This window comes from Sturnus vulgaris, chromosome 1, assembly GCF_052056855.1.
Source record: "Sturnus vulgaris isolate bStuVul1 chromosome 1, bStuVul1.hap1, whole genome shotgun sequence".
Classification (NCBI taxonomy): Eukaryota; Metazoa; Chordata; class Aves; order Passeriformes; family Sturnidae; genus Sturnus; species Sturnus vulgaris.
Window position 1 is genome coordinate 130,223,873 of NC_142243.1, and position 12,405 is coordinate 130,236,277.

General features: G+C 34.6%; 1 protein-coding gene across 4 annotated transcripts in view; it reads left to right on the forward strand.

The window, feature by feature from the left end:
- Positions 1-12,405, forward strand: part of WWP1 (WW domain containing E3 ubiquitin protein ligase 1) — a 57,792-nt gene that overhangs the window by 41,416 nt on the left and 3,971 nt on the right. For all 4 annotated transcript variants that reach the window (XM_014870746.2, XM_014870747.2, XM_088176905.1 and 1 more), the window contains 10 exons: positions 2,025-2,079; positions 2,177-2,261; positions 2,361-2,489; positions 3,407-3,479; positions 3,581-3,652; positions 4,615-4,703; positions 7,286-7,445; positions 10,130-10,263; positions 10,367-10,507; positions 11,370-11,490. In XM_014870746.2, the coding sequence (XP_014726232.2) occupies positions 2,025-2,079; positions 2,177-2,261; positions 2,361-2,489; positions 3,407-3,479; positions 3,581-3,652; positions 4,615-4,703; positions 7,286-7,445; positions 10,130-10,263; positions 10,367-10,507; positions 11,370-11,490 (1,059 nt within the window). The remainder of the gene's footprint in view (positions 1-2,024; positions 2,080-2,176; positions 2,262-2,360; positions 2,490-3,406; positions 3,480-3,580; positions 3,653-4,614; positions 4,704-7,285; positions 7,446-10,129; positions 10,264-10,366; positions 10,508-11,369; positions 11,491-12,405) is intronic.

Consider the following 12,405-nt stretch of genomic DNA (forward strand, 5'->3'; position numbering starts at 1 on the left):
CTGTGAATCATTGAGAAAAGCCTGGCTCCATCCTTTTTGCACCCTCCTTCAGGTATTTAAACACACTGGTAATTTTCTAATGCAAATCCAAGAATCACAGCTGAAGCACATCAACCCAAAAAGTCTTGCTTGACCAACTTTGTGTACTTGTGTACTACTTTGATCAGTTGCTTAAAACATCTGAGAAAACTCACTTTTCCAATACCAACTTTTTTTTTTTGGCTAGATTTATCCTTTGGTGAACAATATATTTTTAAAATTAAATTATGTTACTTCCTTCATTAAAGGGTAGCCCTTACTGAAAATCATAGACCCGTTCTTTAAAATGTCTTAGAATCAAGAAATGAGTGAGACAGAATAAACCTGAAGGAAGAGAAAACTTGACTGCATCTCTTTAGAATTCTGTTTTCTAAGTATTATATCTGTTGCACAGGTAGAACTCACAGTTTATTGAGAGGGAAATTTGAAATTATTTTGTAGAAAGACTGTTGGCTTGTTCTTTTTTACTTTAGTGTGCTTCTGTATACTTTTCTTCTAGAATAGTTTAGGTCAAATTATAGCTACCTTTTCATGCTCTGGTGACAGACCAGGACTCTGCCTACATAGCAGTTTGAGTGAGATTGTATTTTATTTTTTGAGAAAAAGTAGATGACAGCTTTCAGTTAGAGAATGTTTCAATTGCCTTGAGTGGGAAGAGCTGAACTCTGTAAAGAAAGAAAAGTAGATGGGATATAGTCATTTGAATTGCTTTCATTTTTACTTGGATTAATGTATCATAGTCATTTTAGAAGTGAATCTGCCTGGTTTTTCAGTGTGTTCTGTTAAATATACAGCTCTGTGTGGCCAGCAGCTACACACAAACCCTCCAACCCATTAAGAAGGTTGGAAATATCTGAACTGTGCCACCATTCAGTTCGTTGGCAGACAGCTTTTTGGTTTTGTGCACTATTCTTTTGCAGTCACCACAGAGAAGTCTTTGGTTAGAGGGTTATTGTGATTGTGTGGTCTCCTAAAGCAGACTAACTGCATTTGCTGCTGAAATAATGATAATTCTCTGTTCATATGTAGTAGCTGGTGGCTGGAACAACTACACAGCCCGATTTTGAGTGTAACTAATGCATTTCCTTCTGATCCTTGATCTGTTCTCCTTCAGAGAAAAAGTATCATAAATTTGTTTTGCCTGAATTTACTCCTGTAAACTCTTATTTGATATTTTTGTATTGAAAATGCTATATGAAGCAGTATTAGTTTTGAAGATACTCTTTGGAAAACATAATTTGGTTCCCCTGTATCAAAATTCCATTCTGCACCCACACACACTAAAAGTTAGTGTCCACAAAATGTTAGGAGTGAATGCTTTTTATTATAAAGCAGAGCATGGATCCTATAGTCTGTGGGGTTTCTGCCTTTTATTTTTATTTTTCGCATGCTTTGTATTTTTGGGAGCTACTTGGAGACTTCTGCAAGGTTATGGTATATTATGAGTTTAGCATGTGTTTACACAATAATGTAATCCTTTTTTTTTCCCCTTTTAGCCTTACTGTATGCTGGTATAATTTTACCCATCCGCATATGAATGCAGCTGCATTAAAAAAAAAACCAAAAAACAATGTTTGAAAATAGCCAAACATCCAGGGAAGTTATCATGTATTGAGGAAGTAAAACCCCCTATGTTGGCAGTAGTCACTGTGCTTGGAAATGTTTATTATGGTAAAACGTGCTCTTAAGCAAAAACTTAGTGCTTATCTGCTGATACAGGCTTCCTCAAAACTTGTATGAACTGCACCTCTTTGTACAGGCACTCAAGTTTGCTGTGGGAAGGGAAAGGGAGGGTACATTGTGTTGGAAACAAGTGTGCAAAGCATATCTTACTTTCATATAGTCTAAGTTTCTTTGCAAAACCAGATTAAAAATGGCCTGATGTTTTTTTTTTCCCAAATGAATCATCTTCAGGACTAGTTAGAGTCTTAGAAAACACTGAGAAAATAATATGAATAACTGAAAGTCCTCTTGATTTTAAATAGGCTTCGATGTTGTCAGCAGAAAATGATCCACTTGGGCCTTTACCACCAGGCTGGGGTAAGTTAATTAGCTGTGGATTTCAGGAAGTGGCAGCTACAGAAATTGAGAATGCAGTTGTATAGTGGATTTTTTTCTTTTTTTCTCTTCTTTTTAGAAAGAAGAGTGGATTCAAATGATAGGGTGTATTTTGTAAATCATAACACAAAGACAACACAGTGGGAAGATCCTCGAACTCAAGGGTAGGTGTGTATAATGACTGTGTAGATTCAAAAGATCTTGCTTAATTCTTTTATATCGTGATATGGGGGAAAAAGCACTGCCTGCAATTTCTTTTGCAGTTTACAAAATGAGGACCCTCTTCCAGAGGGCTGGGAAATCAGATATACCAGAGAAGGTGTCAGATACTTTGTTGATCATAATACAAGAACCACCACCTTCAATGATCCTCGTACTGGGAAATCTTCTGTGTAAGTGAGAAATTAAATATATTTTTGAGTGTTTTACCTTGTTATAGTTTGATAGTGAAATTTTCTCATGCTATAAAATGATCTACTCTTTTAGCTGGAATTGAACACTAAATTATGAACACGTTTTTATATTAATATATTTAAAATTTTTATTTGTGACTTTATCTATGACACATTTTGCTGTACTGTTCTGATGTCCAATAGTTTTTATATGCTTTGGAAATACCAAGATTGTAATAATTTTATAAATAGAGAGGGGCAATGAGGCTAACTAGAATACTGAACTAATGTAACTAATAGTTGCATTTTTAAATTAGCAGCAAATGGCCATTGGAGTATTGCTTATACACACTGTAGCAACAGTAATATCTAAACAAAGTAGTTCTAAATACTTCTGAAAAAGTATGCAAATCTTCTTTTAAATATTTTGATTAAAAGTATTGACCCAACCTAGAGTGGCTTTCTTAATGTCTTTTATATGGGGTAAGGTTTACTTCTGACAACATATGAATGACTTATGATTCAGTGAGCCTGTAGAATGTTGCACTAGAAAGTCCTTCACAGTTCCAGAAGTAACTGAATTTATAAAGCCTAACTTAGCAGTCTTTCTCTGAATGGAGATGATAAATTAGATGTCTCTCATTTATGTGACTTGTAGTTTTTACAGATTTCATAGAGATTTCATATCCCCTTGATCTTTTATCTTTTTATCAAATTTGTTAAATTGACTTCCAAAAAAAGAATGGGTGAGGGGTAGTAGAAGGGAACACTGGCATTCCAAACCACCAGCTACTTTTGATCATATCTTACAATAACAATTTTTTGTGTATTTTTGAAATCTTCATGCTGTTGTTTAGCATTGAAACTAATATTTGATGTCTGCATGCTTAATATATCTCCAATATGTTTTCTTACAGAAATAAAGGGCCACAGATTGCTTATGAGCGTAGCTTTAGGTGGAAACTTGCTCATTTCCGTTACTTGTGTCAGGTACCGATTTAGTATTTTTTTTATTCATTTATTTATTTAAACTATATGAGTTTTTACATGTGTATGTGCTGCCTTTTAATGTTATTGCCTTATAATTACAGTCCAATGCACTGCCAAGTCATGTGAAAATCAATGTATCCAGACAGACTTTGTTTGAGGATTCCTTCCAGCAAGTAAGCCTACAAAAATTATTGTATTTGTTTATCAAGTCAGCAGAAGAACAAAAATGGCCACAGCTAATTCAGACTAATGGTCCTTCAGGCACAGTAATCTTCCCCTGGTATTAGCTAGTGGGGGTTTCTTAGGGAAGACTGTAAGAAAAGAAGTATTGTATATAATACTTTACCATATGATCTTTCATTTTTAGCTGTTTGCAATTGAAATGCTTCTTGAGCTTGAAGTGGTTTCTGAGTATTTTAATAATCCTCAAGGGATTTATCTTCTGTGAGCTTGTCTGTGCTCCTCTTGTGAACTTTTGGCATCTACAGCTTCTTGTGGTAGAGTTCCATAGCTTAACCTACTGTGGCATTCAGCCCCATTGTATTTGCTTTTCTGATTGCTATGTGTTTAGATACCTTACAATATGTTGTTTTCTCCAGTTAAAGTTGGTTCCTGCTTTGTCCTTCAGAGATTGAATCTGTGTAATTGAAGCTTACAGTCCTTGAGCTCTTACAGTCTGCTGCCAATGTATGATGAAAATTCTTGCTCTTGTCAACACAAGACTTCTTGGCAGGGATTCTCTATAAGTAAAAAGTATGAATTTAGTCTGGATTAAATTATTTCTTTAAGTGATTTCCCTAAAATCAAAAATCATATATCAGGTGAAGTGCCTTTTCACCTATTTTCCTTAAATAATGACTGCCTTAGGAAGAATGTAAGAACAGGATACTCGTACAGCAATACTTCCCAGATATTCCTTCCACTTGCTAGCAGTCTGCTGCTCAAGGACTTTAAGTCCAAGTTTGTATTTTTGTGTGTAGTTCATTGATTGCTTGTTCCATGTGGTGGTCTACTTGCTTTTCAAATTTGTGTAACATTTGACATATATACAATTTCTATGTCAACATAAATTAAATTTCAATGAGTGATGTGGCGACAATCCATAATTTATAACTTATTAATTTATTTTTAATAGATTATGGCATTAAAACCCTATGATTTGAGGAGAAGATTATATGTTATATTTAGAGGAGAAGAAGGATTGGATTATGGTGGCTTGGCAAGGTAAAAGAAATTTTCTTAAACAGTTTTTCTTTTTTTAACAGCACTTTAGCCTTGAGTTCTCTTGCAGTTTGACCCTAGGTACCTTTTTAGTCTCCTTAAATGTATTGAGGAGGTGGAACTGGCAGCACTGGCTATTGCTACAGGTTATAACTTCACATTGGTAAAACTATGGTCTCAGTTGCTCAGTTCTTTGACAAAGAGCGATGTTTAAATTGGAATGAAATGAATTGCTCTGGACTGAGTTATTTTAGAAACTTTCTATCAGAAAGTTCAATTTTCCTACAAGTGGGGACTGGGAAAATAAAGTGTTCTGCTTATTTGGAAAAATGGCAAGTGAACACCAGATTGGAGCTGATAAGAACAGAAAGAAAATAAAAGGAGAGTAGGGCAGGCATGAAGGAACAACAGACAGTGCTGGCTCCACTGGAATGTGAAACAGCTGGACTACTGGTTTTTCTAGAATCTGAAGTGGAACTCAGAGGGGAAAAATCTGATAACAGGAAAACCATAGACAAGGTTTCATTTCTTGACCACAGAGAATACAACCACTGACTACTGCTGCCAGTTACTTGAATGAAATGTTATTGCTAGGAAAAAAATTTCAGTAGTACTGTATGTCCAGGGAATTAGAAGAGGTCATCAGTGATAGAATTTTTCTTATTAGGTTGTTTTGTGGGGTTTTTTTCTTGTTTTTAATGTAAAGGTGTTCTGGTTTGGATTTGTTCTGGTTTTATGTAGCTTCCTGTGTTAAAAATGAATTCAGTGAAAATGTGTAGTATTTGTAAGTAAGGAAGTTTGCCTCTGAAGGTTGAGCTTCTTTGGTATGTGGTGTTTTGCTTCTGATTACAGTATCACATAGACTTATGGGGAGTGATTGCAGGGAGGAATTCAATTTGTGCTTTGCATGGGTTTTGTTTGGTTGGTGTCCCTATTGTGAATGCCATAGGTTGAGGATGGGAACCGGAACAGTTCATAGATCTTTCCATAGAAAAGACGTTAGAATAATTTAACTGAAGTGTGTTAATAAAAAAAAAGTAGGAGGATAAATAAAGAAAAAACTTAATACATAAGTAGTATAGTTTCATAGTTAAGTCTTGCCCAAGATTTCGTATGTGAAACTGAGAACCAGCCAGGATCTCATTTAACTTGAGCTGAAAATTCTTAAGTGACACTAATGAAATACTGTATTAATACAAATATAGATCAGCTGTCTCTCAGCAGAATAAATTCAGTGTTCCCATCAGATTTCTACCTTGCATGTAGCAGGACCAATCTGACATTATATCCTGTGGCAAGTTTTAGCTGTTGATCTGAAAAATTCATTGTTTCTGCAACTTCTTGTTAATGAGTGATTTGGTTTATTCCTCCCTTGTTATCTGACTTGTTCTAATTTAAATGCCTATTAAATTTGATGCAGTTAATGTAATTGTCTCAGTATGAAACTTGCCTAGAATGCTGTACAACATTCTTGTGCTTACTGGAAGATACACGGAACCCTGTCAGGGTTATTGGATCCTGGCTGCCTTTCTCTGTTTACTCTTTCTACTTGGCCTTTGCGTTGGAAGTGTATCATAGTGAATCATGATCCATGACTTGAGTTTCATGGCACTGTTAGGAGAAACATGCCAGAAAACCTCATTTCTATTCTGTGATCTTGAGTAAATACAGGGATAGAAGAGAGGCCTCTTAACTGTGACAGCTGAAAGGCAGTCAGAATGGAATTCAGTCCCTACAGTTATTATAGGACAGACTTTCAGCTGCTTTTATGGGTTATCCCTAGGCCTGGTTGTTCAGTACCAAACATTTAGTGCCTGATAAAAAAGCTCCTGAGTGTGTATGTCTGTTCTGAGGTCTCTGCAAATACTATATGCAGATACTATAAAGCAATAAATATTATAAAAGTCACGTATCTGAACACTGAAATACCAGATTCCACTATTATATTCAGATCAGCTGAGCTGAAAAAAAATAAAGTGATAAAAAAATATATTCATTTAACCTCAGCAAAAAGATACTTTTACACTGTCATATTGCATAGGCTTAACCAATGCATGGTAATTTGTTAAACTACAGTAACTCAGTGAGTGTTTTGCTGTCAGACTGGAAAAGCAAATAAGGTGTGCTGAGGTTTCAATTTGTTTGTTTTGTTTTATCTAAGCCGTTTATAATAAGCATGGAATAATCTGTGATTTTTTTGAGTAAAGATGTGAGTTGTAGACAGTAAAGTAGGCATGAGGAGGGTAAATGCTGTACAGTGGTTGAGGGAAGGACTGTGTAAGAAAAAATGTTACTGATAGGCAGCTAAAACCTGTACTATGAGGGTGTGTTCAAGATGAAAATATTAATTGTAATTTCTAAACTTTGGAAACCATGATTTTCTAACATTATTGCGTCTGATAATTAACTTTCTGTATTTACAAAATATAATACCATATATTATTCTGTGATTCTAATACAACACTGTTTATATTATTTTTCAAAGTTTGCATATATTTTGACCATTTTGCTAGTTACCTAAGGGGAATGGTGATAAACATCTGTATTTGATGGTTTTTATGTGTATACATGTTTTTTTTCCTTAGAGAATGGTTTTTCTTGCTTTCCCATGAAGTACTGAACCCTATGTACTGCCTATTTGAATATGCTGGCAAGAGCAACTATTGCCTGCAGATAAATCCAGCATCAACAATCAATCCTGACCATCTTTCATATTTCTGTTTCATTGGGCGCTTTATTGCCATGGTAGGTTAGATTTTTAAGGTTTTATATTTGCTGTAGCTATACATTTACTCCTGAACAGTATTTGTTTGTACAGTTATTAAAGATTATATTAATCTCATAGAAATGGAGGATTAAGGCATATAAGTTTATTCAGCCAATTCCCTGAGAGTTAAGTCTCTTGCAAACTCATGTTTCCTGGGAGAGTGATCAAAGTGAATATGATGTTTGATAAAATATTTTATTTTCATCAATTGGGTGTGTGTACTTCATGCAAACTGCTGTCTGAGTGTCTGAATACTGATGCTCTGAAAAATGTGACTAATATTTTGTGAAAAAGGCTCCTCAGTTGGACTTGTTATACCTTAGTATATTTGAAAAAAAATGAGTTAGAATGTTTTGTAGAATACACTGGGCCTTAATTTAAATGTATATGCTTGGATATAAGAGTCAGAAAAGGAGGAGACCAGAAGCTATCAGGAAGCTGATTCTCTACCATCCTATTTCTCTTAAACTACAAGCTGATCAGGCATGCTGCATCATTTCTTCAGCATCACTGAGTTGGTCTTCTATAGTGACTCCTGTTCTGTCACATTTGTTTCCTTCCATGTAGTGATACAGTCATCTTTCCACATAATCATCATGTCTACAGGTAGTCCTCAGCAACTTCCCTCAACTTGGTGAACAGTGAAACCAAAAAGAGATACAAGTGCATTTTCATACTGAATAGATTATTGCCTTGTGTTCAAGGCTTTTTGTGCAAAATTGGAATAAATACAAGCCAAGTGTAACATAAATGAAAAAATACTTTCAGCTTAAAATAAATTAGGTTTGGGTGGCTTCTTAGTACTTCTTTTCTTATAGATGCTTCTTAAGAAATGTATTCAGTTATGACAATAACATCGCTGATTTCAATTCATAATTTTTGTGCTGTCATGAAAATTTTCCTCATTGGGTTAACACTTTAATTAGGCTGACATATTTTTTCTTTATTTTAGAGTCCTCAGCAAGTTACAGGGCCACTTAGCAGGACGGCATGATAAAGCCAGTTAGGTGCTAGAGTCAGTGTTTCTTTCAACTGTTGACTTTTGATCACGTGTGTAAGAAAAGTTAACTTTAGGAAAGCTATTTCATAACAGTACAGATCATAGTAGAGAGCTTAATTGAAGTAATTAATTTAATTAAAAGACAAATTGTTTTATTTCCTAAAGTATTTATGTGTTTATCTTTTAAATTCTCTAAGTGGGGGAAGAGAGAGACCTGTGTAATGCTGCCTGATGAGGTCTGTTGCAAGGTTTCAGTATATTCATGGTTTATACTGGATGGAACTTTCTGCAGTGCTTCCTGGGATACCCTCTAGTGGCTTAAGATAGCTCAGGTAATAATGCAACTGGGAAATGAAATTGCAGTTTCTGTTCTTCCCACAGTTCTAAAATAGTGAGATTTTTAGTTTTTAGATTTAGATTTTTAGCCACAGTTGTTTTCAACTGAAACAAGATTAAACATAAAGAATACACATCTTACTTTGTAATAAAAATCTGTAAAATTAAGTTGTCTGAGGCAACTTTTATATTTTGCTGTACAATTATCATATATATCAAATAGGGTGATTTTAAGAGCTTAATTTTGCAAAAGCAGAAAATCATATGCCCAGATACTGCACTTGACATAGAATTTCTATCAGGTCCCCCTCCCATGAGAAGAATAGAATAATGTAAAAGTAAATTAATGTATAAATAGACAAATAAATAAATAAAGGCCTTTAAGAGAACCTCTTTAATGTCTCCTTAAGCAGAAGAAAATGCATGCTAGACTAAGCATAAAAGGGGGAAATTAGGTGGGGAAAAAAGATGGAGCCTAGAGGAAATGGACTGTTAATTGGCTCTTCTGCTCACAGAATTTCAGCTGAGAGGAAAGAGAAGCTATGAATGCAAACATGGCCTGTGTTTAGGATGTTTTTTTTTTTTTTTTTTTAAACAGATGTTATCGTGAAGAAAGTGTACTTGATAAAGCTGAGAGGGAGAAAGGGTTTTCGTGGTTATGGTTGTGCTCCATGAGCTCTCAGATGCACTGAATCAGTGTAGGGGTTAGCACTCTGTGTGTGTGTGTGTGTGTGTGTAATGCTATGCTTCAGTGCTAGAAATCAGCTTACACCCTATGTGTATGTGTAGTGAGACAAGTATGACCATGTTTTGGGGTTTTTTCTGTCTTTAGTTTCATGGAGAACTCAATTCCTCACTTCTGTTGCTCACTTGTAAAAAATATGGATTCCAAAGTTCTTTCTTACAAGCTGCAGTACCATTTTGTAAAGGATGATGTTGCTGGATGTATGTATGTAGTAAAAAATGGCAGTAATACTCAAGTAGGATCAAATATTCTGATCAAGTAGGATAACACTTGGAAATTATGCTTATTCAGATAATTAAGGGAAGAAAGGACAAAGTCCTTTTATGAGAAGTTTGATTTTTTTTTTTTTTAATCAAATGATTGCTAAATTGTGGTAACATATACTTAGATAAATTTTCTCCATTTTTTTTGCTTCCCATATAATGTAATGTTTTGTTCTTTATAACTGTGGCTTTATAAAGCTGCTACTGCTGTTTGGTGCTTTTTATTATTTGAAGGATAAGGAAAAAAAAAAAGACTTCAGAAACACTTCAATAATTCAGTAGTTCAATAAAAACTTAACATATTTTTCTGTTCAACAGGCATTGTTTCATGGGAAATTTATTGACACTGGTTTTTCTCTGCCTTTCTACAAACGAATGCTGAGCAAAAAGCTTACTATTAAAGACCTGGAATCTATTGATACTGAATTTTACAACTCACTAATTTGGATAAGGTTTGTAGTCTATTTTTTGTGTGTGTGTGCGTCTCTTTGATATTTTATGGATTATTTTGTTTATACAGAATTCATTGCAATTTTTTTTTGTTTTTGCATCCAGGGATAATAACATTGAAGAGTGTAACTTGGAAATGTATTTCTGTGTGGATATGGAGCTCTTAGGAAAAGTAACCTCACATGAACTGAAATCAGGAGGTTCAAATATCTTGGTAACTGAGGAGAACAAAGAAGAATATATTGGGTAGGAAGGTGTAGATGCTGAAAAAAGCATTTCATGTTTCTCCTGTTGCTCTATTCTTTTTTGACATGGTGATTTCTGTTGGTTTGGTTTTGACTTTTTCTTCCCATGTTACCATGTAATTCTTGTGACTGTTACTGAAATGGTATCTTGGTACATGTTGCTGATACACGATTACTTGGTACAAAAGGAGAGATGGCCTGTGAAGTCTTATATGTACAGTGAAAGAACAAGTGAAACTGAAATGAGCAAGCCTTTTTCAGTAACTTCAGGTAACAAATCCAGGTAGAGGGAAGGTATCTAATTGACAGAAGATTATAAAATTGTTTAGATCTTTGCTATAAATGTGTAAACTGAAATTCAGAATGGTGTGATTTCAACTTTTTTAAAAACTCTTTCTGCTACTCCTTTTTGCTTATTTCCTAATTTTGTCACTGTCCTTCTTTTTCTGAACCTCTGCTTCTGATCTGTCTATTCAGTCATCTCAAAAGCAGATGTACACACACCCTTTTCTTTGATAGTGTATGGCCAGTGCTGCACATAAAGTTTCCACTTAAATTAGTGATCTTCAGTTTCTCAGAGAAATAGTTTCTATACTATATAGATAAGGTTAATAATAATATTTCTTTTTAACTGGAATGGTAATCTAAGTTACATCTTGCTACTTTACTATTATCTAAATTTGAAGATTTGTGATACTATAGTATAGTAGGTTCCTTATAGTTAATGGAATTGAACAGTGTGAGAACTGAAACTTGAGAGATTCTTACGTGATGGGAACACATACACAATGCTGTGTGTTTGAACTTCTTCATGTTGAATGCTTATTTATGTTTAATTTATGTTTGGTTTTGTTCTATCCCAGGCTTATGGCCGAGTGGCGATTTTCTCGGGGAGTTAGAGAACAAACCAAAGCTTTTCTTGATGGTTTTAATGAAGTAGTTCCTCTACAATGGCTACATTATTTTGATGAAAAGGAACTGGAGGTGAGGTTTTTTATTCAGCATTTTCACCTTTTGCAAAGGTAATACGTATGGAGAGATTAAATGTATAGGTCAGTGTGAATCTTTCCTCTGTGCATGCTGCATTTGATAGCTTCTGGAACATGGAGAATTTATTAGGAGCAGTGGGATTAAATCATGATGAAAATTGAATCAGTGTTTTGTGGTGTTCAGCATAAAAATGTATTTTTGAAAGTTTCTCTGAAAGTAAATGAGATCACTGATGGATCTGAGTCACAGACTTTTCCCTCTTTGGTAGACGGGTGGAATTACCGTGTAACGGATGACACAAAAGTTGACTGTTTGTGATTGCTTAGTATCAAACACATGGTATAAGACAGGTTCTAGGTTTCTTATATTTAAAGACAGAAAATTGGAGGAACCAACAAAGCATGAAATGGAACTTTGCAGATCCTCAGTATGCAACCCAAGGGCTGATTACAAGGATTGCTTGCATGCTCCACATTTACTTAAAAATCAGTCTGGCCTGTGTTCACTCTTGGGGTTGTGATTTGAAGTAGGTACAAAAGGCTCTGTAGTGCTGTGCTCTTTTATTTTTATTTATTTTTATTGTGTGACTTGACAATTTTCCATGTATATAATAAGCAATTTTCTGAAACCTTCTTAAGTTAAATAGGGAGGATTTTTTTTAGGATTTTTTCCCTAAGAAAAGACTTGCTCAGTCTTACTCAGTGTTTAGTTTCATAAAAAGCTTTGCATTTAGAACTTTCAGCTTTCATTGCCTCTTGTAATGAATACTTTTCAGACTTATACTTTTCAGTATGTTTTATCTTTATTAGTAGTAGCAGTAGCAGCAATTTAATCATCATCGTTTTGGAATATGAGGTGAAGATTTAATGGAAAGGGTAATATCCTCCTTAATATAAAAATTCCTCTTAC